This window comes from Somniosus microcephalus, chromosome 21 (assembly GCF_052327205.1).
Source record: "Somniosus microcephalus isolate GS21.2 chromosome 21, FLI_Smic_1.0, whole genome shotgun sequence".
NCBI classification, from domain to species: Eukaryota; Metazoa; Chordata; class Chondrichthyes; order Squaliformes; family Somniosidae; genus Somniosus; species Somniosus microcephalus.
The window spans coordinates 40,139,146-40,167,020 of record NC_141007.1 but is presented as its reverse complement, the minus strand read 5'-3'; the positions used below and the strand labels follow the sequence as shown (position 1 = coordinate 40,167,020).

The 27,875-nt window shown below is 44.2% G+C and overlaps 1 protein-coding gene across 2 annotated transcripts in view; it reads left to right on the top strand.

Moving 5' to 3' along the window:
* fbxw10 (F-box and WD repeat domain containing 10) overlaps nt 1-27,875 on the top strand; it is a 78,687-nt gene that overhangs the window by 25,340 nt on the left and 25,472 nt on the right. The window contains exons 2-6 of one of the 2 annotated variants that reach the window (XM_085963446.1): nt 6,282-6,449; nt 9,889-10,089; nt 18,604-18,731; nt 22,568-22,780; nt 26,772-26,882. In XM_085963446.1, the coding sequence (XP_085819572.1) occupies nt 6,282-6,449; nt 9,889-10,089; nt 18,604-18,731; nt 22,568-22,780; nt 26,772-26,882 (821 nt within the window). The remainder of the gene's footprint in view (nt 1-6,281; nt 6,450-9,888; nt 10,090-18,603; nt 18,732-22,567; nt 22,781-26,771; nt 26,883-27,875) is intronic. The other variant, XM_085963447.1, reaches the window with a different exon arrangement.

Below are 27,875 nucleotides of genomic sequence, written 5' to 3'. Positions count from 1 at the left end.
CAAATCCTCTTGCAATGAAGGCCAACATACCATTTCCTTCCTAACTGCTTGCTGCACCTGCATGTTTGCTTTCAGTGACTGGTGTACAAGGACACCCAGGTCCCTTTGTACATCAACATTTTCCAATCTATCACTATTTAAATAATACTCTGCCTTTCTGTTTTTCCTACCGAAGTAGATAACTTCACATTTATCCACGTTATACTGCATCTGCCATGTATTTGCCCACTCACTCAACTTGTCTAAATCGCCCTGAAGCCTCTTTGCATCCTCCTCACAACTCACAGTCCCACCTAGTTTTGTGTCGTCAGCAAACTTGGAAATATTACATTTATGTACATGGGCCCCCAAGTCACTTTGGATCTCTTCTGTTTCTAGCTTTTCACTCTTTAGAAAGTACCCTGTTAAACTGAGGCCCCGAGAGAGTATTTCTCTCTTTTTTTAAACTTAAACTCTGTGATTTATAGTTTCAAAGCTCTCTGTGGTGTAGCGGGGACTGCTTGTAAACCAGGGCCCTTAAATATATCATTTAACTGTAGTGTAATTGGTGGGATTGATTTGATTTAATTTATTTTGAATTAATTAAAGGGTAAATCATGGCAGGAGAGCCCGGCCCCGTGGCATGCTCCTCCTGCGCTATGTGGGATCTCAGGGACACTTCCTGTGTCCCTGACAACCATGTGCGCAGGAAGTGTATCCAGCTGCAGCTGCTGGCAGACCGCATTGCGGCACTGGAGCTGCGATTGGATACATACTGGACCATTCGCGATGCTGAGGACGTCGTGGATATCACGTTTAAGCAGTTGGTCACACCGCAGGCAAAGGTTGCACAGGCAGAAAGGGAATCGGTGACCAACAGGCAGAGTACTAGGCACAGGCAGGTAGTGCAGGGGTCCCCTGTGGCCATCCCCCTCTCAAACAGATATACCACTTTGGATACTGATGGGGGGGATGGCTTACCAGGGGAAGGCAGCAGCAGCCAACTTCCTGGCACCAGGGGTGGTTCTGCTGCACAGGACGGGAGGAAAAAGAGTGGGAGAGCTATAGTGATAGGGGATTCTAGGATGGTGTGTTGCCTCCCTGGTGCAAGGGTCAAGGATGTCTCAGAGCAGCTGCAGAACATTTTGGAAAGGGAGGGTGAACAGCCAGTTGTCGTGGTGCATATAGGCACCAACGATATAGGTAAAAACCGGGATGAGGTCCTAAAAGCTGAATATAGGGAGTTAGGAGGTAAATTAAAAAATAGGACCTCAAAGGTAGTAATCTCAGGATTGCTACCAGTGCCATGTGCTAGTCAGAGTAGAAATAGAAGGATATTTCAGATGAATACGTGGCTAGAGGAATGCTGCAAGGGGGAGGGATTCAAATTCCTAGGACATTGGAATCGGTTCTGGGGGAGGTGGGACCAGTACAAAACGGATGGTTTGCACCTGGGCAGGGCCGGGACCGATGTCCTAGGGGGAGTGTTTGCTAGTGCTCTGGGGGAGGGTTTTAACTAAAATGGCAGGGGGTTGGGAACCTGAGCGGGGAGACAGAGGAAAGCGAAACAAGGATGAAAGCAGAAGACAGGAAGGAGAAAAGCAAAAGTGGCAGACAGAGAAATCAAGGGTTTAAATCAAACATGGCCACAGTAAATAATAATTCTGAAAGATCTAAGAGCGTTAAAAAAATAAGCCTGAAGGCTTTGTGTCTTAATGCGAGGAGCATTCGTAATAAGGTGGATGAATTAGCTGCGCAATTAGAGGTAAACGAATATGATATGATTGGGATTACGGAAACATGGCTCCAGGGTGGCCAGGGCTGGGAACGCAACATCCAGGGGTATTCAATATTCAGGAAAGATAGGCAAAAAGGAAAAGGAGGTGGGGTAGCATTGCTGGTTATAGAGGGGATTAACACAATTGTAAGGAAGGATATTGGCTCTGATGATGTAGAATCTGTATGGGTAGAACTGAGAAATACCACGGGGCAGAAAACGTTAGTGGGAGTGGTATATAGACCTCCAAACAGTAATGCGGAGGTCGGGGATGGCATTAAAAGGGAAATTAGGGAAGCGTGCAATAAGGGCACAGCAGTTATCATGGGTGACTTTAATCTACATATAGATTGGGCTAACCAAATTAGTAACAATACTGTGGAGGAGGAATTCCTGGAGTGTATACGGGATGGTTTCCTGGACCAATATGTCAAGAAACCAACTAGAGATCAGGCCATCTTAGACTGGGTATTATGCAATGAGAAAGGATTAATTAGCAATCTTGTTGTGCGAGGCCCCTTGGGTCGGAGCGATCATAATATGATAGAATTCTTCATTAAGATGGAGAGTGAAGTAGTTGACTCAGAGACTAGGGTCCTGAATTTAAATAAAGGAAACTACGATGGTATGAGGCGTAAGTTGGGTAGGATTGATTGGGGAATGTCACTCAAGGGTTGACGGTGGATAGGTAATGGCAAACATTCAAAGATCGCATGGATGAACTACAGAATTTGTTCATCCCAGTTTGGCATAAAAATAAAACAAAAAAGGTGACTCAACCGTGGCTAACAAGGGAAATTAGGGACAGCATAAGATCCAAGGAGAGGACATATAAATTGGCTAGAAAAAGCAGTAAACCTGAGGATTGGGAGCAGTTTAGGATTCAAAGGACAAAGGGATTAATTAAGAAGGGGAAAATAGAATATGAGAGTAAGCTTTCAGGGAACATAAAAACTGACTGTAAAAGCTTTTATAGATATGTGAAGAGAAAAAGATTGGCAAAGTGAAGCGTAGGGAAATTTATAATGGGGAACAAAGAAATGGCAGAACAATTAAATACATACTTTGGTTCTGTCTTCACAAAGGAGGACACAAATAACCTCCCAGAGATGTCGGGGAACATAGGGTCTAATGAAAGGGAGGAACTGATAGAAATCAGTATTTGTAGGGAAATGGTGTTAGAGAAATTGACGGGATTGAAGGTCGATAAATCCCCAGGGCCTGATAATCTATATCGCAGGGTACTTAAGGAAGTGGCCCTAGAAATAGTGGATGCATTGCTGGTCATCTTCCAAAATTCGATAGACTCTGGAACAGTATCCATGGATTGGCAGGTAGCTAATATTACCCCACTGTTCAAAAAAGGTGGTAGAGAGAAAACGGGGAATTACAGACCGGTAAGCCTGACATCGGTAGTGGGGAAAATGCTAGAGTCCATTATAAAAGATGTAATAGCAGAGCACTTGGAAAACAGTGACAGGATCGGACAAAGTCAACATGGATTTACAAAAGGTAAATCGTGCTTGACTAATCTACTGGAATTTTTTGAGGATGTAACTGGTAAAATAGATAAGGGAGAACCAGTGGCTGTGGTGAATTTGGACTTTCAAAAGGCTTTCGATAAGGTCCCGCATAAGAGGTTAACGTGTAAAGTTAAGGCACATGGGATTGGGGGCAAGGTATTGACTTGGATAGAGAACTGGTTGGCAGACAGGAAGCAAAGAGTTGGAATAAACGGCTCTTTTTCCGAGTGGCAGGCAGTGACTAGTGGGGTACCGCAGGGATCGGTCCTTGGACCCCAGCTATTCACAATATATATATTAATGATCTGGACGAGAGAACTAGATGTAATATCTCCAAGTTTGCAGATGACACAAAGCTGGGTGGGCATGTGTGCTGTGAGGAGGATGCCGAGAAACTCCAGTATGATTTGGACAGGTTGGGTGATTGGGCAAAAGCATGGCAGATGCAATATAACGTGGATAAATGTGAGGTTATCCACTTTGGTGTCAAAAACAAGAAGGCAGATTATTATCTGAATGGCAATAGATTGGGAGAAGGGGAAGTGCAACGAGACCTGGGCGTCCTTGTGCACCAGTCGCTGAAGGTAAGCATGTAGGTGCAGCAGGCGGTTCAGAAGGCAAATGGTATGTTGGCCTTCGTAGCGAGAGGATTTGAGTACAGGAACAGGGATGTCTTGCTGCAGTTGTACAGGGCCTTGGTGAGAACACATCTTGAGTATTGTGTGCAGTTTTGGTCGCCTTATCTGAGGAAGGATGTTCTTGCCATGGAAGGAGTGCAGCGAAGATTCACCAGGCTGATACCTGGGATGGCAGGAATGACGTATGAGGAGAGATTGGGTCGATTGGGCTTGTACTCGCTGGAGTTTAGAAGAATGAGAGAGGATCTCATTGAAACTTATAAAATTCTAACAGGACTAGACAGACTAGATGCAGGAAGGATGTTCCCAATGGTCGGGCAGTCCAAAACCAGAAGTCAGTCTAAGGATAAGGGGTAAGCCATTTAGGACAGAGATGAGGAGGAATTTCTTCACCCAGAGAGTGGTGAACCTGTGGAATTCTCTACCACAGAAGGCAGTAGAGGCCAATTCATTAAATATATTCAAGAAGGAGTTGGATATATTTCTTAAGGCTAAAGGGATCAAGGGATATGGGGAGAAGGCAGGGACCGGGTACTGAATTTGGATGATCAGCCATGATCACATTGAATGGTGGAGCAGGCTCGAGGGGCCGAATGGCCTACTCCTGCTACGATTTTCTATGTTTCTATGTCTGTTCTCTCAGGTGGACGTAAAATATTCCATGGCACTATTTTGAAGAAGAGCAGGAAATTTATCCTCGGTGCGCTGGCCAATATTTATCCCTGAACCAACATTGCTAAAAAACAGATTATCTGGCCATTATCACATTGCTATTCCTGTTCGTAATTTGGCTGCTGCGTTTCCTACATTACAACAGTAACTACACATGAAAAGTACTTCATTGGCTATAAAGTGCTTTGGGACATCCTGAGGTCATGAAAGGCACTATAAAAATCAAAGTCATTCTACTTTAAAAATGGTGTCTGTTCCACTTGTTGAGAGGTTAGTTACAAATTTGCAAAGACTGTTCAGAGGGTACTGTAGCACAGTGAATTGGAGTCATGGGAGTAATTTTAACCCCTCAAACTGATGGGTTTGCGTCGGGTGGGATGTGAAAATTATAAAAATATCAAAACCTGAACTCAGCCAGCCTCGAACCCGCGCACTTCTAGATTTAATAGAGGTGGAATGGCCCAGGAGGCAAGTTTGGTCATTTAAATATTATAATGAGGCTGCGTGCCTCAGATTTTATCTGTCCACCAGATTTAATCCTGGCCGGCCGGGTTTCCTGGACCTCGGGAAACCTGGCAGCTAAATGGAAGCGAGGACTGCTGTGTGGAAGAGGTAAGTGCCTTTCCAGCACTGCTCGTAGGCCAGGAGGAGCAGGAGTGCTCCCTGCCATCCCCCCAAGCTAACCTGCTGCCCCTGCCCCCCCCCCCTCGGGATCGCCGACCCCCCGACCAAGATTACCGACCCACCCCTCTCCAGGATCGCGACCCCCTCCCTTCCAGGATCACCGACCCCCCCACCAGGATCGACAACCTCCTGCCCCCCCCAGGATCGCCAACCCACACCTCTCCAGAACCGCCGGCTGTGCCCCCCCTCCTCTAGGATCGCCAACCTCCCCACCAAGATTACCGACCCACCCCTCTCCAGGATCGCGACTCCACCTTCCAGGATCACCGACCCCCCCCCATCAGGATCAACAACCTTCTGCTCCCATAGGATCACTGAGCACCCCCCCCCCCCCCAACACCAACACTATCCAGCAGCAGGGGAACCTGTTGGAAATAAAAGAAGCACGACTCCTCCCTCCCCCCCCCCCGCCACTCAGAAAACCCGCACCAGTCAAGATCGGGGCCATAGAGTGGTTCAACATAAGTTCCCCTCTGCAAACTTCCACAATCCAATCAGCATCTCTGTAGGGCAGTGGTCAGCAGAGTTCAGAAACATTTTATGCGGTTTTGGGGGAGGGAGGAATGAGAAACAAAATCAGAGGGAAAACTCATTTCAAGCAATCCACCCCATGTGTCACAAATGGTGCAGAGTCTATAATAAAAGCCAAAGCTTCACATTTTCTTGAGATTACTTGAGAGCTAATACGGAAATATTTGTACAGGGACATTAACTCATCTTTCCCTTTTTCACAATCATGTAAGATTTTCCTGAGCAATTTCTTTCAAAGATTAAATAATGAAGATTAAAAAAAAAAATTACACCTTTGCAAAAAAAAAGGACACTGGCAAAAAAAAATTGTAATCATCTCCCAGTCGTAGATTCTCTTAGCAAGATACTTACAAACTTCATCATTTGTCCGATGTCGATACTTCGCCAAGTGACATAGTGCAATAAATGTATTTTAAAAATAAGTGTTTGTCAGCATAGTCATTTGGTAAGACCATTGAATGACACTTCATGTTTCAGGTGTGGATTATGATGAAGACGTCATCTCACTGAATGAATCGAATTATACCTTTAAGACAGATGAACATCCGGAACTGCAGCAGCTGGCTGAGATCTGGCCTCAATATGCAGTTGTCTCGCCTGCTACAGCTCCAAAGAGCCTGCTCGTCCAATCAGCAGGCCACATTGGTAAGAAAGTTTGAATGGTGAGATCTTAAAAAAAGAAGGTACCAATTTATACAATGTTAGCAGTGTCCCTACTTCTTGTGAGATTGGGTTTCACAGATACACCAATATATTGTTCCTCAGTTAAGAGTGAAGAATTTTGCATTTAATGGCTTTTAAAATGAATTCAGTGTTTGATAATGGGAAATCACCAATAAATGTAGGATTCAGAAACTAGGGGGTGGGGGGAATTTTAACCCCACAAAACGAGCAGATTTGGGTCAGGTGGGAAGTTAAGGCATTAGAAATCTGAATCCTGACTACAACCCACCCACTTCCGGTTTTAACGGAGGTGGAACAGGGGGACGTGTAGCCAACCCATTCGCAGGAGGCGGGTTGGCACTTTAAATATTATAATGAGGCTGCATGCCTCATTTTGAAGCACCATTTTAAATTTAACTCTGGGCGGCCAGGTTTCCCAGGCCTCCGGGAACCTGGCAGCTAAAGGAAGGCGAGGACTGCCTCATCCAGTAGGTAAGTGCCTTTCCACTTACCTGCTGGATCCAGCATACTGGCCTCGCCAAATCCCGCGATCAGACACTGCCACCCCCCCCCAACCCTTCCGATCTCTTCCCCCCCCCCCACCCCCCGATCTCCCCCACGAGGCCTCCGACCTTCCTCCACCCCCCACCCGACACACAAGGCCCCCAATCTTCGATTCCCCCGTCTGGTCTTCCGATTCCCACCCCACCCTGGCCTCCGACCAATGTTCCCTTTAATTTTTTTTGGGTGCGCAGTTCCTTTAACAGGCTGTGCGGCCTATTCAAATTCCCGCGCATGCGCGGTTTTTCGTGTTGTAAAGCCGCCAAACGGCCCGTGTGGGAGCTCCAGAAGGAAACATTGCCCCTGACCCTCCCCCACCACCACCCCCCCCCCCCGGCCTTCTGATCTATGATCCCCGGCCCCAATTCCCCATTGGCCTTTCGATCTCCGGCCCCCGATCTCTGATCCTCCCCTCTGGCCTTCTGATCCCTCCCTCCCTCCTCTCCTCTCCCCGGCCTCTCAATCGGGCAGGAAACAGAGAAAAAAAAATGTTAATCAGACCCTGCCGTTAAATTCGGCAGGGCGTGTGGGAAACCCGTTCTCCTGGATTTCCGACCGCAATCCAGCCCTCTCCTGCTCCCTCCCTGCCTCAGAGTTTAAATTGTGCCCTTGGAGTTGCCTCCCAGGCTTAATTTTCAGGAGCGCAATACTGACTTTGAGAAGACAAGATGAAGAACAAGGTGCTGCAGTAATAATGGCCCAGTAAGTCGGGTCCTAACGCGTGAGTACGCATGGGGTACCCACGCGTGGACCCGATGGAAGTGCCGGTTTCTTGCATGCACAGCGCATGCGCGGGAAAACAGCACTGCCGGTCCCCTGAAAGCAGGGGTTAAGAGGTGAAACGCGTGCGACGTATGAGGCAGCGCGAGCGCGTTGAACTTTTTTTTTGGCAGGTTTGCCCGTGCGTGAAGGCCTCCACTTTTTACACATTAAAAAAGCAGACGTAAGGACTTCATTTTAAAAGGTAAGTGGTCAATTAATTAAAATTAGAACATTTTTTCCACAGGTTTATTATTTTTAAATACTTTACAGTAAGGTAAGTGTATTTTTAGCTCCGATTTTTTATAAAATTATTTTTTTCAAAAATTTAAATTATTGTTTAAAATGATTATTTAATGTTATTTATCGTTGATTTAAATAGTGTGATTTTTAAAAAAAAAATTATTTTAAGGTTATGTACTGTTTTGGGCGCCCGGAGTTTTCATGAGTTTGACAGGTCTTATGTCAAACTCATGAATGGACTTTTCCCTCCTCCGATTGGTTGCCCAGTGCTCACGTGATCCCAGCCGACGCATCGCACTAACTACGCCGCTGGATCACGCAAGCACAGCGCGCCGGGAGCTGGAGCGGGCCACAGACAGGAAATGCACGCAGGCCCAGGCCTCAACTGCCGGTGTGCAATGTAAGTGTAGGTCGGGGGCTTGCACCCGCGGGAAGCCCCCGACACGAATTTCTGGGCCAATACCTGTTCCTAGATAATTTTAAACAGTTTCATAAATATGAGTGGATTTCCAATGTCATTGCTCAGATAGCCTGAAGTCTGGAGAATAATTGTAATATTAAGCTGCTAACCTAGCTTGTCCATTTAAGAGCACTGCTTCAAATAGGCAAACCCAGATAATTGTAACTACAGTATTTATAAGGTGCTGAGGCCAATCAGAGGGCAGTTGTGAGTGCATGTAAATTTCAGTTTCCAGGTGACAGACTACCTTTTTAAAAGTTGTTTGCATCTGTAATTAAGTGTGAAATTTTGAAGTATGATGTCAAGTGTGACATCTGCAGTGTGCCTGATGCACGAGAGTCAAGAGGTAGTATGTGACTAAACCTTAATGTTGTATCTATGCTTAATTAATTATGGCCCAGAAATTCGGGTCGGGGGCTTCCCGCAGGTGTAAGCCCCCGACCTGCACTTACCTTGCGCGCCAGCCGTTGAGCTGTGGGCCCCCGTGGAATTCCGATCCTGGGCCTCCTCCAACTGCCGGCGTGCAGTGCTTGCGTATCCCAGGGGCGCAGTTAGTTCGATGCGTCCCCTGGGATCACATGGGCCGTGGGGAGCCAATCGGAGCAGGGAGTGCTTCATTCATAAGTTTGACAGGAAGGGCTGTCAAACTTATAAATACTACAAGCCCCAAAACATCACTAAATCGTCAAATAATTTTTTTTTAAAAATTCAAATTTTTTAAATAAACTATAAATTACATGAAATAACTATTTTAAACAATAATTTAAATTTTTGAAAAAAATAATTTTATTTTCTAACAGGGCTAAAAATAAACTTACCTTTCTTTAAAGTATTTAAAAATAATAAACCTGTGGAAATTTTTTTTAAATTTTAATTAATTCACCACTTACCTTGTAAAAAGCAGGCCTTGCGACTGCTTTTTATATGTGTAACTTCTGGAGACTTACCCTCCCGGGAAAACCTGCAAAAAAAACGTAAGTTCGATGCGCACACGCAGCCTCTCCTGCGCACGCGTTCGACCTCTGAACCCCTTCTTTCAGGGGAACGGAAGTGCCGGTTTCCCGTGCATGCGCAGTGCATGCAGGAAACCGGTACTTCCATTGGGCTTACGGGTGAGTACCCTGTGCGTACTCGCCCGTGGAGACCTGAATTTCTGGGCCAATATCTTTTTCCTATGGCGCTAAATTAGAATGGGAAATATTCACTGTGTACTTGGAGTAATTGCTTAGATCTTTTGGCAGCATTTACCAGCCTGGGCTAAAAGCTTTGAATAAGTGTGTACCAGTACTAGAATAAGCTAGAAGCTGCAGTAATTTAAAGGATGAAATCTTACTGTCAGTATGAGCTGGCTGTGCACAAATGATTCAAAGATCTTATTTTTCTTGGTTGCATCTTCAGTTAATAGTCTTCGGTCAAAGAGTGGATCGGTGACAAAGAAGAAACAATTACTGAAGTGGAAAGTCGTTAAGACTGCCTCCTTTGAAGTGGAACCCCCAGCTCCCATAATTGTAACTTCATCCTTCATGGCTACCTCAGGGGTCACTAATCATAAGGACTTCCTCCGCTGTCTTCCTATTCACCTGGCAAAATACATACTTGGTGAGGGCTGATTTTCTTTTCTGGCAAGACCTCAGTTGGGTTATTTGTTCTGCAGGAAGTGTGTATGCAATAAGGAAAAAATAATTTAATAAAATTAATTTTCGATTGGGGAACTACTACATTCTTAAGATAGAGTCCACTGCAACGCAGTACAAATATTGGTTTGCATTTATAAAGGACCCAAATCGAAACTTAGATAGCTCAGTTAGAGACATACTGATACAATGCTTGTATTTGCATGACGACCTTGTTCTGCTAATGGTCTGGGTAAACTGCTTCAAATCACTTTCTGTCTTTACGGTATAATTTTGTGAGGCTCCACCAGCGATGAGTGGAGATCAAAAAGCCTGATTATTTCTGACATGCACTCGTGTCCAGCGAAATTCCGTGCCGTAATTTCACAGGGGTCTCCGCTGTACTATGGATATGTTATTTCATGTTCACACATGTATATTTTATTCTGGATCATGAATCAAAAATATGTCTTGATTCATTATTGCACTCTTGGTACATACATAACACAGCTTGAAACAATGTTCACTATCATACTGCAGTACGATTATAGTTTGTACTATGGAGAAGTGGGTTGATACTATTTTGAGGTGCAGCAGTGTTGACAATTCAGAGGGATTTACACTACTGCGCCATACTGCTACGACTCCTACTGGTTTCATACTGGTATGGCATTGCAAGTGGGGTATTAGTGAGGTGAAATAGGTAGTCCATTTCAGTTGTCCTCTCTCTTGCTTCCGCCCCACTACCCCCCATCCTATCCCCCCAACATCCCGCCCACACAACATACTCTTGTTATCGCAAATGCACAATCTTGTGGCCATGCTGAAACCTGGTATAACTCAGCCAACGAAGCCTCGAGATTGTGAGGGCCTGTTCCACCAGCAGGGCCTCACACCCTTACAGACTCATCTATCTATCTATATATATAAATAAACGAGTCGTTCTGTCTGTCTATCTGTCTGTCCTTCTGTCTGTCTGTCCTCGGGTGTGCGTCTGTCCGGCTATGCGCTCGAAAGTTATAGAGCCTACCTACGCGCGCATTACCTCCAAAGAAAGCTTACGGTTCCGGGACGGTCGTAAGCGTATTTACTTTTCGGTTGGACGAAAATTGTTCACGCCTTATGCAAAAAACCTTCAAAATTAAACTCATTATCTGCTACTTAGCATTGATTGACTGACGTCAAGGTTCGACCAATCCTGTGCCGTCACGATTGACCAATCCTACAGTACGGTCCCCTGATGGTTGGCCAATCGGTGTGTGTGTGTGTGGGCGGGACTAATCGTTTTCATCTCAGGGATGTGGCAGCCATTGTTTCACTGCTTCCAGCTCAAACTACTTTGATCATCCAGCTTTGAAAATGTTAGTATCTCTTTTAAAAATAACATAAGATTTACCAAAAACGTTTTATAAGTACTTTCACTTTCATCTTTCAAGTTATTAAAAGGTAGAAATGTTGCCCGGCAGCAGATTGAGAGGGACACAGACAGGGCCCAAAAGCCTGGGACTCGATTTAAAATGTTGCCTGGCAGCAGATTCACAGAGAGGCCCCAAAGCCTGGGACTCGATTTAAACCGCCCGGCCCAAAACAGCCCTGGCAAAGCCGGGCTCCCCCAGCTAGTGTCGGATATTGGGACTTTGTTCATCTGATTCCTGCCATGCCCGATTTTGTGACCGGTGTTTTGGGGCCAATGAATAAGGCTGCATTATGTCCAGCTTGATTGAAATATTTAAATGCAATATATAAAATTTACTTGCTGGAAAGTGTTATGAGTTGGGTGGATCTCTGCCCACAGCGCCTTGTCCATAAATAGTGGGTGCACCAGAGTGTTTGGGAGCTCACTTGCTTGAGGAGGGCTGTTAAAAAGGAGAAAGGTAACTGGACCAGCCACATAAATACTGTGGCTACAAGAGCAGGTCAGAGGCTAGGTATTCTGCGGTGAGTGTCTCACCTCCTGACTCCCCAAAGCCTTTCCACCATCTACAAGGCACAAGTCAGGAGTGTGATGGAATACTCGCCACTTGCCTGGATGAGTGCAGCTCCAACAACACTCAAGAAACTTGACACCATCCAGGAGAAAGCAGCCCGCTTGATTGGCACCCCATCCACCACCTTAAACATTCACTCCCTCCACCACCGGCGCACCGTGGCTGCAGTCCGTACCATCTACAAGATGCACGGCAGCAACTCGCCAAGGCTTCTTCGGCAGCACCTCCCAAACCTCCGACCTCTTCCACCTAGAAGGACATGGGCAGCAGGCGCATGGGAACACCATCACCTCCATGTTCCCCTCCAAGTCACACACCATCCTGACTTGGAAATATATCGCCCTTCCTTCATCGTCGCTGGGTCAAAATCCTGGAACTCCCTCCCTAACAGCACTGTGGGAGTACCTTCACCACACAGACTGCAGTGGTTCAAGAAGACGGCTCACCACCACCTTCTCAAGGGCAACTAGGGATGGGCAATAAATGCTGGCCTTGCCAGCGATGCTCACATCCCATGAACGAATAAAAAAAAAAGTAACTTTTTGTTTGCAGTTGTACCTTTAGCTGCATTTGCTGCACAGATTAGTTGGGTGGGGTTGGCTTTGCATTTTGTCCCCCACTCCCCACCCCCCCCCCCACCCCCTGCCCTGACCCCAAGCAAGACTTATCCTCATTATATTTAGTTACTGCTGGCTTTACCTTTACAAAGAGGTGAGAATGGGAATTCCTTTAGAAGTTCCAAATGTACTGTGTAATTGAAACAAGCAAGAGGAGTTCATGAGGTGTTAACAGATGCAGTTGCAAAAGATCTCCGAGGCATTTTGGTCAGTCACTACATGGCAGCTGTACCTGGACATGCCAGAGGACACCTGGCTATGCTGCCGCTGCTTCACAATATAGGTTGGCGCAAAGTAGTGTCATCTGCTGTACAGCGACCTGCAAATAACATGAGGATCAAAGAAGGCTTTTCCTGTAGAAGGGAAGGTTACCACAGCATGAAGCTTTTATGCTACTGCACCTTTCCAGGCCTCTGTCACATCAGGGAGGTGACAACTAGTAATTTTGCAAGAGGTAACACCTCCATCACTTTTCCTGTGGAAGGAGGCACCAGCTGGACAGAACAACAATTATATAGGACCTTTAATGTGGAAAACACTTTACAAAGTGGGTAGAAGAAAAAAAATTAGAGAAAAGAGAAAAGGGAGCAAATGTTGAGCCATGGACCTCCATTTTAACTCCACCTGCCTGGCCGATGTCAGGCGGTGGGACAGTTAAAATGGAGCGGGGGTCTTACCCACTCCTTTCCTGCCCCAATCTGGCCGACTGAAATTTTTAATTGGTGGCGGCAAGGACACCCGCTCCAGGCCAGTGGGGTCCTGTTCAAATATACAGGTCAGGCTCCATGATGTCATCAGGGCCCAATCTGCCATTTTATCCTGAGGCCTGAATGGTGGAGCAGCTCCCCCGCCAGGCGAAACCTGTCGGGAACAGCAGCCAGGGACATGAGAACCGGCGAGGTAAGTTTAAAAAAATATATTTTTAGTTTTCTTGTGGACCAGGAGGCGCGTGTGTGCTCCCCCAGGGCCCCACAAGTAAACCATGAGCCAACCTTGCCCCGGGCTTTCCCTTCTCCACCCTTGAGAGGGATTTCCCTCCCAAAGCCCTCCGATGGACATACCTTGTGCCAGGGACTGTTCCTGTGGCCTCCTGTCACACGAATTCCCGCTCCCTCCCGCTGACTGGGCAGTCATTCCTGCCGGGTTGCAGAGACAGGTTCACATGTGCTGAGGCCATGAAGGGATTTGAAGATGATGAGGATATTAAATTAAATCTCAGATTTCAGCTGTTGGCAGGGTTTCCTAAATTACAAAAAGTTGCACATGGTACTCATCAGGGCATTAGGTCTCTTCATATCAACACCATGGTCTTTGTGAAGAAAAAAGGTTTTCACTCAGTTAATGTTCACTTGGCATCTGGTGACAGCAACATTATCATGCATGTCAGTGGGTTCAGCTCTACCGCCATTGGTGCTGACCGCACTGAGGAACCCCTTAACCGCAGAGAAGCACCTCAGCCTGGACGCCTCAATTTGCTGATACATGTTTGTCACTTCTACCTTAAAGAAAAGTGTTCCCTGCAACTTGGGTACAATGCAAGCTTGTATAAAAGGCAATGGCTGTGTACAATGCTTGAAATGGAACTTCCTAGAGGGGACAGGAGCTCCCAAGGGTTTGTGTCTTTTTGAAGCCCCACAAGAAATGTTACTTTCACCTTGCTCCCCATACCAATGCAATTCTTCCTTATTTGCAGCCTCTTTGTTTTCCTTTTCATATTTCTGTAACTACTTATAGAACCCTTCCCCCATCGACCATGCCCCGCTCCTCCGGCCCATCCCATGATCCTCCAGCCGCCACACGATCCCTCCTCCCTGCCCCTCCCTCCTCCCTGCAGCCTGTTGCCGCAGGCCTACATGCCAATGGCATCTTTATCCGTCACAATGCCTGCTGACATTTCCACGAATTGATCTTTGCAAACAAAAGCTTGCAACTCTGATTGGATAGCTAATTCAAACTAAAGCAGCAGATAGTGACTGATGTTGCCAGTGCTAACTTCTCAATTGGCAGATTACATGTAGACTGTTGGTGTTTTTATTACTCAACGTGGTCTGGGTAAACATTTAATCAGATTAGGATTTGCTGACAGTAAAAAGTTGAGCCTATCAACAGAAAAAAATCTATATATATATAAAAGGATCCGTCTGTCTCTGTCCACTATATACTCAAAAGTTATAGAGCGTACCTACACATGTTATATCAAAAGAAAGCTGATGATTAGGGAAGTGTCATAGGCATATTTACTTTTTGGTCAGACAAAAATGGTTCGGACAGTATACAAAAAACGCTCAAAAATCCGCTCATTAACGGTTGATTAATCCTACTGCTCATTAGCATTGAGTGACGTGATGGTTGACCAATCGGTGCATCACGGGAGGCATTTCATTCCATGTGTGGGCGGGACCTAATCCTGCAGCCTCCCGAAACGTCGGCGCCATTTTTTTAATACCTACAGCGACAGCACCAGCACAACAAACCCCCACATTGCGGCTCCGGCACAGTATCGCGCTCCCGCTTGGCGTTTAAGCAGGATTCTTGAGCAAAGGTGCAGAGAGACGACTTCCCTCCTCACTCCTCTCAACTTTATTCAAACCTCCAGCCATTAACTCCTCAAGCGGCGGGCCCAATGGGCGGCCGGGGCCGGGGACTCGGGCTTTCCCCCCCTCGGCCTGGTCCCGGGGCTCGGCTCCGTTTCCGGCCGCGGGCCGGGGACTCGGGCTTTCCCCCCCCTCGGCCAGGTCCCGGGGCTCAGCTCCCTTTGCGGCCGCGGGCCGGGGACTCGGGCTTTCCCCCCCTCGGCCCGGTCCCGGGGCTCGGTTCCGTTTGCGGCCACACGCCGGCGACTCGGGCTTTCCCCCCCCCTCGGCCCGGTCCCGGGGCTCGGCTCCGTTTGCGGCCTCACGCCGGGGACTTGGGCTTTCCCCCCCTCGGCGGTGGATGAGCTGCCTGCAGGCCTCGGGCCTCGAAGCCTCGGCCTCTCCTCGCCAGCCATGCCCGAGCTAGGCACCGCCCGTCCCGCTGGGCCCGATTCCAAACCAGCGGCCCGTGATCGCTGCCATCTTGGTAAAGGCTGATGGGGCAGTACGGAGCTCCGCGGAGCCATCGCCGTCATCTTGGTAAAGGCTGGCGGAACGGAGCCGAGCGGAAGCTGGCGTCACCCGGGGCGACGGCCGGAAGGGACGTCACGCACACACGGGACAGGCACAGGGTGCGCGCGCAGCAGGCGACACACCCCGTCACCAAGAATGAGACCAGCCCAAGGCAGTGCCGCACAAGAGGGCACCTGACCAAGCACACCAAGTTTGTCAGAGATCTGATCCGTGAGGTATGTGGTTTTGCCCCCTATGAAAGGCGTGCAATGGAATTGCTGAAGATCTCTAAAGACAAGGGTGCACTCAAATTCATCAAAAAGCGAGTTGGTACCCACATCCGTGCAAAGAGGAAGAGAGAAGAACTCAGCAATGTGCTGGCAGCAATGAGAAAGGCAGCTGCAAAGAAAGATTAATCTGTACAAATTTGCTACCATTAAAGTTATTTCAAAGTTTAAAAAAAAATTAGACATGGGAGAGTAACAGCTAATAATCCAGTGTGCAAATAGAGGGGAATGCAATTGATCAAACAGACGGACGGATCCTTTTTTATATATATATATATATATATAAAAATTATTTCTACTTTTCATAACATGCCCTCAAAAAACCCTCGGCACCGCCGGGCACTCCAGCTAGTACTATATAAAAAAACTTGTCTGGGTCCAACTAGACTGTGTTGTCTTTTTCGTCATTCTCTCCAAATGATCGCTGGCTTCTGCATACTCCTCATTGCATCTTAAATTGTTGCTTCTGTATCTGGTGCTGTGTGCCCTCACTTACTGCTCCCCTAATTTTAATTAGGTGGTGTGACCACCTGGTACACCTGGAGGCAACTCTAATGATGAGAGACAGCTTACGCAGTTGACACTGATAATTGTTTCCCAGCCAACCGACTAATTTCTGGCTGCACTACTCCAAAACCCACTTCAATGCCCAGTTTGTGTGAATTATTTGACCTCAGCCTTGGGCAGAAGTAGAGGCCTCAGAGCCCCTGTGTAATCCCTGCTGAAAATGCACGCTTACACAGATTGTGTGCCAACCTTCACAGTTGAGGCTCACAGATGAAGAAATACCAGTTTGGTGAGGTACCGGATGCCAATGGTGCCCATGGAACTGTACTCCAGGAAGGAGTCGGTGCCTTCAGAATAGGAGAGGAACAAATAGGCACAAAAAATCCTTATATTCCATTTCAAAAATGATAAACACATATACACTTAAAATAATGAATCTACAATGATACATCACAGTCAGTCTGTTAACATTGAATCTTGACCATAGGCATTTCAATTCCTTTCCTTGCTGTATGCAAGCATCAAAAAATATTAGTTTAAATGAACTGAATTGGTTATATATTTCCAATAATGTTTTAAAACGTACATCATGAGTAATATTTCACTACCTCTATCAGGTAGATAGAACATGTTGCTAATCCTAAAATCATGGCATGTGAACAATAAATAAAGGAATTTTCCTGCTGTATAACACAGTTTCGAATGTGGAAGGCTGCACCCTTTTCTTAACTATAGCTCACTCAATACCTTAATAAAACAAGGAAAATGAGATTCCCTGAGGAATCTTCCAGATGTGTAACACCTTTTTAACTCAGATATGCCTGGAATGGCTTAAGATAGCTCTTGCTGGTTTCTGGCATGTTGCAAAATTGGGAAACATATTTTGACATAAGAACATAAGAAATAGGAGCAGGATTAGGCCATTTGGCCCTTTGAGCCTGCTCTGCCATTCAATAAGATCATGGCTGATCTTCTACCTCATCCCCACTTTCCTGCACTATCCCCATATCCCTTGATTCCCTTAATATTCAAAAATCTAATCGATCTCTGTTTTGAATATACTCAACGACTGAGCCTCCACGGCCCTCTGGGGTAGAGAATTCCAAAGATTCACCACCCTCTGAATGACTAAATTTCTCCTCATCTCAGCCTAGCGGCCAAATTTAGGCTCATGTTGAGTAGTTGTAGTGAATAGAAAAGATGCATTTAAGGGTAAGCTAGATAAGTACATGAGGGAGAAAGGAATAGAGGATATGCTGATAGGGTTAGATGAAGTAAGGTGGGAGGAGGCTCGTGTGGAGCATAAGCAGCGGCATAGACCAGTTGTGCCAAATGGCCTGTTTCTCTGCTGTAAATTCGATGTAATACTATGTAAAATTTAGCAACTGCATTAGGCCACAAAGAATGTGCCTTCTATTGGCCAGAGTTTTATTAACACTTCTGATTCCTCTTGCTGTCAGGCTGCTGACACGTTTCCAGATGATTTTGGATATGAACTTCTAATTAGCTGTTATTCTCCTCACTCCCTCAACTGAACACTCTACTACAGTGCAACACTCCACCTACTTGCCCAGCTTTAAAAAAAAAAAGACAGCTCTACACCTGAGAGCAAGTAAATTTGAATGCCGGTGGAGGCTGGATTAGAGCGTCGGACCTCCTGGCACTATAGTGCTACCCTGGCTGCAACAAACTGTTCACTTATGACTCATCAGTGAGGGTAGATCTCCGTCACCGTTTGTCTTCAGAGCACTGAAACCAAGGTGAAAATGGAAGAATGCTTACAGGGACTTCTGTCTGTCCGAAGATAACTGTATCATTTACACATCACAATTTAATTTCCATTAAAATTCATCATAACCAGATTTCTTACCATGGGAATGTTCTCAATTCCAGGCACACTAATCCCATTTCACGGTTTAAAATCTACAGAAGGTTTAGATCCTGATACGTCTCACAATCAGTTCCTTCTTTAAATTTAAAAGTCTCTAATGTATGAAATATTTTTTTCCTATTAGGTTTTCTAAATAATATATCTCTCAAAACCTGCATGTCCGTATCACGACACTGGCGCTATTTGTCAAAGGAGATGATTAGGGATAAATTGGCCCTCCAGTGCATTTTTGATCAAGTCGTAAAGATACAGGTATCATTAACAGTATTCTTTATGTATGGTCAGACATATGTAACGTTAAAATTCCTGCCACCTATCCCCGATGTTGCTTACAGATTTCATTGTGTTAAAACAAAGCCGGTTTGTGTATTTTCTGCATACAGTAAGGTGGGAATCCACCTGGTAGTGAGGTGCTCCATCTAAGAAGGATGAGATATTAATTAAAAAAAAAAAATCATATTTCAGTTATTGGTTGTGAGGTGTCTTGAGATCACCGAGAATCTTGCAGACCTGTCAAGTGGACATTTGGCAGAATTTTTTTTTTTAAAGTGCAAGAATATTGTGTACTGTTTATTTTATGCTATCAGTAAGAAAGTACAATTATCTACATAGGCCAGCAATGTTTGAGTAGATTAATTCTGAACCGGATATAAGTAATTTCCATCCAGTTATAATTTGGTTCTGATAAAGAATTTTAAGAGAATAAAAAAAAAAGCTTTTGGGTATTGAACTTTGAAATATTACGATTAGAATACTTCGATCGTTCCATACCAAGATTGTGAAATTAATGTAATTGTGTAAAATGCCACTAAAAGCAAGCTGACAGCTTGACAACCTTAGGCTAACTTTAATTACCATAAAATCCACTCCTATGTGCAAGCTGTTAAGACCTGTGAAACTGAAGTCCTACTCCTGGATTATCATAAAAGTCACAAAATTTACGCGCAGCAAGAATAGATTTGTGTTGCATTTTGCTTTGCCCATTTACTCTGCTCCCTCCATCTGCTGCAGTGCATTTCTTTTGCAGTGTGCTGTGGAGAAGGGGGCAGACATGCAGCATCTGTGGGACTTGGCCTCTGACAAAGCCATTTTATTTCCCTACAAGCAGCATACTCTTTGCTTGCAGTTACCTTCATGAATATTGGCAGTACACAGTAGAATATATAGTTATTTTAAAATATGGAAATTTCTGCTTTAATTGAAAAATTCCCTACGTTCATCTTTGTCTGAGGGGGAAAGTAATGATCATAGTATTTACGCTGTGCTATCGAAGACCATTTCCTTTCATGCTTCATTTACTTCACACGGTTGCCTCTGATAACAAGCATGCAAGATAAACAACTCGGCACCAAAGCAGCCAAGCACTGCAACCCAGTGTGGGAGGTGGAGAAACACAGTTTGGGAGGGGGTGGGGGGGGCAGTGTCACGTGTGCCTCAGAACGGCAGAATGCCTATGGGCAGCAAAGGTAAATGCCAGCGCTTGCGCGGGTCCCCCGTTTTGATTCTGGCCCCACCTGTTCAGAGCAGCTGTCTGCTTTTGCATTGATGACCTGTGCAGAACTTCACCTGGCATCAGGGAAGATCCACGGCCAGAAGGTTGCTGATGTGTACAGGATTGTGTGCGCAGTTGTTTTGGAGGGGCCTTTACAACTCGCACCTGTTAAATCTTGCATAAACATCGTTTTGCTATTTCTACTAAATCTGCCCCGCAATATAAATGGGGCGACTTTGGTGCCTAGGAAGCTGCTACCATTGCAAGTAGTTCCATAAATGAATTAGGGCATCAGATGCCCCTTTAGAATTACAGTGCAGCAACAGGAAAGTTTAGCAGAAATCCAATTTGTAACACCAGCTACAATTAAATAGAATAGAGCCTCGGCCCTCAGGATATAAAGAGGCCTGATGCACTGGTTCACCCAACAAGCTAACAGATTATTAAATTCATCTCATTTTAGAAGTGATTTGGATAGAGGAAAAAGTAGAATAATAGGTTATAGCATTGTTTGTTCACTTCTGTCATCGGGGTTTTGACCCAATCCAGATGGGATAGGTTTCCTCTCTCTGCCAAGTGTAAGGGCCCGACACTAAATAAGCTTAGGCGATCTCAACCTGTAAGTCACAGGATCATAGAATGGTTACAGCACAGAAGGAGTCCAATCGGCCCGTCGAGCCCGTGCTGGCTCTCTGCAGGAGCACTTCAGCTAATCCCACTCCCCCCGCCCTTTCTCCATAGCCCTGCAATTGTTTTTCCTTCAGGTACTTATCCAATTCCCTTTTGAAAGCCATGATTGAATCTGCCTCCACCACCCTTTCAGGCAGTGCATTCCAGATCCTAACCACTCACTGCGTGAATTTTTTTTTCCTCATGTCGCCTTTGATTCTTTTGCCAATCACCTTAAATCTGTGTCCTCTGGTTCTCAACCCTTCCGCCAATGGGAACAGTTTCTCTCTATCTGCTCTGTCTAGACCCCTCATGATTTTGAACACCTCTATCAAATCTTCCCTCAACCTTCTCTGCTCTAAGGAGAACAACCCCAGCTTCTCCAGTCTCTCCACATAACTGAAGTCCCTCAGCCCTGGAACCATTCTTGTACATCTTTTCTGCAAATCTCTCGAAGGCCTTCACATCCTTCCTAAAGTGTGCTGCCCAGAATTGGACACAATACTCCAGTTGAAGCCTGACCAGCGCTTTATAAAGATTCATCATATCTTCCATGCTTTTGTACGCTATGCCTCTATTTATAAAGCCCAGGATCCCGTATACTTTTTTAACCACTTTCTCAACCTGCCCTGCCACCTTCAGCGATTTGTGCACATATACCCCCGGTCTCTCTGTTCCCGCATCCACTTTAGAATTGTACCCTTTAGTTTATATTGCCTCTCCTCGTTCTTCCTACAAAAATGTATCACTTCATACTTTTCTGCGTTAAATTTCATCTGCCACGTGTCTGCCCATTCCTCTTGAAGTCTATCACTGTTCACTAAACTTCCAAGTTTTGTGTCATCTACAAATTTTTAAGTTGTGCCCTGTACACCCAAGTCCAAGTCATTAATATATATATCAAGAAAAGCAGTGGTCCTAGTACCAACCCCTGGGGAATATCACTGTATAACTTGCTCCAGTCCAAAAAACAACCGTTCACCACTACTCTGTTTCCTGTCACTTAGCCAATTTCATATCCATGCTGCCACTGTCCCTTTTATTCCATGGGCTTCAACTTTGCTGGCAAGCCTATTATGTGGCACTTAATCAAACGCCTTTTGGAAGTCCATGTACACCACATCACAAAACTGCACACAAATTAGCTATTTCAATCAGAGACTAGGATGTTGGCTGGTGTGGAAAAGTGAAAAATTCTCTCTCGTGCAGTACTGAAGTCTGACAACTTAGGAGTTTTACTCTGCATCTGGCTGTACAATACTTGACCTGGGAGTGCTTGATGCTAACACTGGGTACTAAAAGAGGAAACATATACCATTTATTTACATGGACATCCTTCACCTTGATGAGTTGAAAATATTTGATATGTACATAGAGATGTGTTGGGGCCTATTTTCAAAACAAAATTGCAAATGTTTCTAGCCCCATTTTTTCATATTGACTCGCAAAACTAGCTTCTTGCATAAAAGTTATTTTCCAAAAAAGAGGCATGACATCACAATGAGTGATCTTTATGGAAGAATTAGGATACTAGAGGATGAACATTGATGGGCCAAATGGCCTTTTTTAATCCTTGGCATCCTGTTGTTGATAAGGCGCTGTTTGCACTGATTCTCTTAAATGGAAACCCATTGTAAGGGACGCTAACAGCTCCTATTATTCCTCTGCAAGTTTTTTTTAATCTAGTTGGTAGAAATTGGGGATGCTGGTCTGGGTTTTTTTTCCTGAAGTTAGTAGCCTCCATCTAATTTTCATCTACAATTTTCATAAGATAAAATCCAAACCTTTTGAATTTTTTGAGAGTTGGGAATGTGCTGAGAACACACTTCCGGTTTTTCTTTTGAGGTAGCTTTGAAAATCGGCTCCTTCGTGATAGGCAGCAGGAATTTTATTTTGATGCAATTGTCTTTACCATAAAAAATGAAAGGAAATAGGCGACACAACAAAACTGAAAACAGTGGAACGTATAAAGAAAGAAATGAAACAAAAAAAACGGGAAGCAAAACGAAAAGAGAAAAGCAGAAAGAGAAAAGGCAAGGGAAAGGAAGCAGCCCTAGAAACATGCATCAGGCAACTAGAAAATAAAGAAGTGCAGATAAGTAAGAAAAAAGAAAAGAAGATGCTTGTCACAAAAGTGGAGGTATTTATGAGAACTGACCTCTTAGAATGTTAACTATCCAATATATTTAAATAAGGGCGTTGTATTTTCCACTTAGTGCACTGTGGAGACATTTTCACAGGTAACGTCATCAAATGGCCACTTTTTAGATGCTCCTGCAAATTGTAACAGCCAATTCTTTTCAAGCATTTAATTATATAAATAATTTGGGCACGAGCCTCTTGACTGGCAGTCTACCAACACATCTAGTGTTAAAAGAGGAGAGCAAAGAGAGGAAGCAGCAGTAGTGTAGAACTATTTATACGATAGCAAAATACTGCGGATGCTGGAAATCCGAAATAACAACAAAAAACGCTGGAAAAACTCAGCAGGCCAGGCAACATCCGTGGAGAGAGAAACAGAGTTAACGTTTCAGGTCGATGTGGTCTCCTCTACATTGGGGAGACCAAACAGATTGGGTGACCGCTTTGCGGAACACCTCCGTTCAGTCCGTAAGGTGGACCCCGAGCTTCCGGTCGCCTGTCATTTCAATTCACCGCTCCATTCCCACTCAGACCTCACCGTCTGCGGCCTCTTGCATTGTTCCACGGAAGCTCAGCGTAAGCTCGAGGAACAGCATCTCATCTTCCAATTAGGCACTTTACAGCCTTCCGGACTCAATATCGAGTTCAACAATTTCAGATCATAACCTCGGCCCCTATTATATTTTTATATATTTTTTATCCACACCTTTGGTTTGTGCCTTTTCCTTTTTTCCCCTCCCACATGGCAGCTGTCTCTCATTGTGCCAGCGCAATTCACACTTCATCTAGAGCCATCCTATTACCATCTCGTCTCGTCTTGAATATCTCTTAATGTCTCTTCACCTCTCAGACCTTCCCTTTTGTTCTTTCATCCCCTCCCCCATTTCCCAGCCCCCAAACTGGCCTTTTAATCTGTTTCATTTCCTGCTTTTTTCTCAGTTCTGAAGAAGGGTTTCGACCTGAAACTTTAACTGTGTTTCTCTCTCCACAGATGTTGCCTGGCCTGTAGAACTATTTATATTTGTGCTTAAAAAAAAATCATCGTGCTTTTTACGGCGCAACCTGAGCAGAGCAGATAGCCTGAGTTTAAATGTTCTGCTACTATGTACGGCCTCTGCGCCCCCCCCCCTCCCCCCCCACCTCTGAAATTTTTCTTGCGTACGTATGGAATCTGAAGTTGAGCTGTTTGTGCTGGAAACCCTAAAGTGCTGAGGAGTCATTTGTGTTTCTGGGAAATGCACCTACATTTCAATACTGGCCTGGACTGAAATTGATCAAATTACTGATGCCCTATCACAGGTTGAGCAGAGATGGAGCAGACAGTAGAGAACGCCTGAATGATGGGAAAAGGGCTGGAAAGGACAAAATTAGGCAAGTTCAGAGTCCTATTAGAGTGTGTCATACATGAGTACCATATTTAATGACATAGCCTCCCCCTGTGCCCCTTTGTCACAGCACAAGTACCTTTAATTAGAGTCCAGTTGGAAATAATGATTGTGCTTAATGTGCAGTGGAAACTGCAAACACTGGTATAATTACCACCCAGATTAGAATGAAATATATCACTTTATATATCCAGCACTGGTACGTATAAAACTATAACACTGCTAAGTGGAAAATCCAACTTAACTATTGCTCAGAAATAAACCACCAAGACTGGAGACATCTGATTTTTATTTTCTAGTATTTAACCACCTTATTTAAAGCAGATAATTGAATTTAGAAAAAGTAGCCAGGTAGAAAAAAATGTAGACTTTTGGACTAAGACGGTGGTAAATAAGTAACTTTCAAACCCTGCAACTAATGCTGGTTCCACTCTTACTCGACATTGTTTTGCATTTAACAATGCAACTAACTCTATAAGCGATTTGTTTTTGAAACAATAGACCTTTGTACTTCCTCAATGCATTTAATGAGATTTAGCATATTTTTGAGATTGGAGAATCAATCCAAGTAGAAGTGAACCTCTATCTTTGAAAAGATAAGTTTTCAGTGTAAGTGTTCACAACAAATAAAACATTGAAGTTACATGAAAAAGCAAAGTATAAGAAAAGTAGCTTGCTGCGGCTCAAACATGTGAATTAACTTGCTGAGTCAGCACAAATACCATTTTTACAAATTGCATTGAGTATAGTTAGGACATAAAAAATAGGAGCAGGAATAGGCCCCTTGGCCCCTCGAGCCTGCTCCACCATTCAATAAGATCATGGCTGATCTTGGGCTCATAGTTGATAAACAGTTGTAATTTTTTATTATAATAGAAATATGGAACAGTTTGGAATAGTGCCATGCAATATATGCATGTGCAATAATGGAATGATTTTTACACTACAAAACATTCTCTTGCAGTCCTGATATTTTTGAATTTTACATGACATCGATATATTGGCCCTGAAGTTGCGGTTGGTGGCATAGCTAAGGAGTACGCCTCCGAACTAAATCCGCACTTACCTCGTGCGAAGCTCCAAGCAAAAAGTTGCTTTGAAATGCCGCGGAGTTGTGCACAGCGTAGTGGCCCACGGATCCCAGGGGTGCACCGTTGTGTGTAAGCGTACCTGAGATCACGTGGGGTGGTGCTCCTTTCACTAGCCAATCAGGAACCTATAGAAAGCCCCCCGTATTATTATGTAGTTATGTAAATTAAATGGTGTGATACTAATTATATTTATTTGACAAGTACAGTACTTGGCTTTAAAAAGCACAAGGAATACTTTGGAGTAAGTACAGTTATTTATTGGAAGACACTGCAAGATTTTTAAAAAAGATTAAAATGATCTCATCCCTCAAACCGAGCCTTTACAGTTGCCTGGTAGGTTCTTTTACGTGTTCATTTTTAATGATTATACAATTTCCTCACCCCCCCCCCTCCCCTTATGCTGTACAAACAGGCTCCTGCGCTTGTTTGCACCAGCCGTTAAAATTTCTAGCATTAATTGATGCGCAGTAGGTGGGCAGTTAGTCCAACTTTTCGCCAGCACAACATTTGAACGAATATTTGAAAGTCACAGCGGATCATCTGTCTATTTGGAACTTGACAGATCGCAATTTCGGGATTTAGTGCATGTCCCTGAACTTGTGCTCAATTTGAAAGGTGGTATGACGGCCTACCGACCTCAAATTCAGGGCCATTAATTCTCCAAAATAATGTATTTCACTTTTAGTCTGCATAAAGCCAATATGAATTACTTTAAATTACAGTAATCCCTTTCAAATTATCTGCTTGTTGAATAGGTTAATTTCATACATACAAAACCAGCCTACCCACTGATCTAGGCTCTCATGATGATTTCAAAGAAAAATTATTAAGCAGGTTATGCAAAATTTTCAAAAATAACAATTTGGGTCATTAATTGATACCTGCCATCTACCTTAATATTGTTATGGATTTTAGTGGAGAGCTGTAGTTGGTATGCAGAAGATGTAAATTACTTCATGATATGGTGGCACGTTGAGGTGAGATGTGGGTCTATGCTCGTGTTCTCATTCACAAGTGTCTTACCTTGGCTGGGCTGACTGGAGGAGAAACTGACTAAGGACTGTCTGGGTCCTCATACAGTGAGGAGAAGGATCAGGGAGTGAATATCCTGAGCTTGTACCATAAGCTCCCGGTATTTGGTTACAAAACACCATTAACAGTAATGTGAGGGCAGGTCATTTTCCCATTCTGGTGCAGAATTAAAGGGAGAGGAAAAAAATGACAAATAAATAAAAAGATTAATGTGTAAATTAAAAGTGGAAAATACTTCTAATTGCACAGTAAGGCCACTATCAACTGAAAAGATGAAAGATAGATTTATGTTTCAGGGAGAGACTCCTCTGAGCAAGCTTTTTACCTAAAACATCCAACTATCTTTTCAGGTGCCGGTGAATCTACTGGCTATTTTCAACATTGTCTGTTTTTATTGCAGATCTCTTTACTAAGATATAAATTGAGAAATAATATATTTTAAAGCATATGCTTTTTTCCTCATTGTATATTTGTTTTACAGGGACCAGCCCCTCAAAATCTTAACATTGAATATGCAAAAATCTGTAACATTCCAGTACCAAAAGTAGATGAAAAAGGATTCACCTTACCAAAACAGAGGTTCAGAAAAGAGGTATAGTGTTTTTTGCAGAAAAGCAGATCAACAATGAAGTGTATTTGCCTAAATTACATATTAATAAAGGATGAGACGTATGTACTTACTGATAGATCTCAGTGCTCCCTTGTGGTTGTGTTTTATGCGTTATTACTGCTGGTTAGAATCAGCCTAGGGAACAATCTTTAAATAGCATTTCTCTTCAGTGAAATTAATAGGAATGGAGGGGGCAGACAATGCAGAGGAATGAAGCTTCCTTTTACAATCATTTGCAATTTGCTGAAAAAAAAACACAATTGATTTTACCCAGAAAATGATGTTAACAGGAACCCATAGCTGGTTTAAACAGGTTCACAGGATGCCACTAAATGCATTTACAGATAGGCTAATAGATGGTTGGACATGAAAGTAGTTAAATCAAGGGGGTCTTCAGTGACATCAGGCCCTCAATGCTTCATTACTGTTACTGGCAGCCATTTTTTGTAACAGAAGTCCTGTCGTGTTTATATTTAATCAGCTTGATGGGTTTGTTTGTGCAACCATTGTTGTTAAAAACAATACCAACCTCCCAATCTATCAATTTGTCAGTTAGCCATAAAGTGTAAAATCACACAGTTCGTCATTCAAAACAGATACATCTGCTGGGTCATTTGGATATATCAGCCAACAGGCAGGGCTGTTTAGATTTTTCTACTGGCTAAATATACCCTTTTCCCATTACTGATTGTATGATGCATGTGTGTAGTGGGATTATTCACAGTGGCTTCACAGTTGCTCTGCGAAAGGAATATATTTTTGCTGCCTCACTTGACCCACCATTTTCAATCTGAGTGCAGTGAAGGAAATACGGCTACATATAACCATCCCTTTAAATCTGACCTCATTAGCCAGGTAACCAATGACATACCCACTCTTGAAATAGCAAAGAAAAACACCACAAACGGTGATTACGAGTCAATTATCATTTCTTTATTTTAAAAAGGTACCATATTATTATTCCCCTTTTCTCCT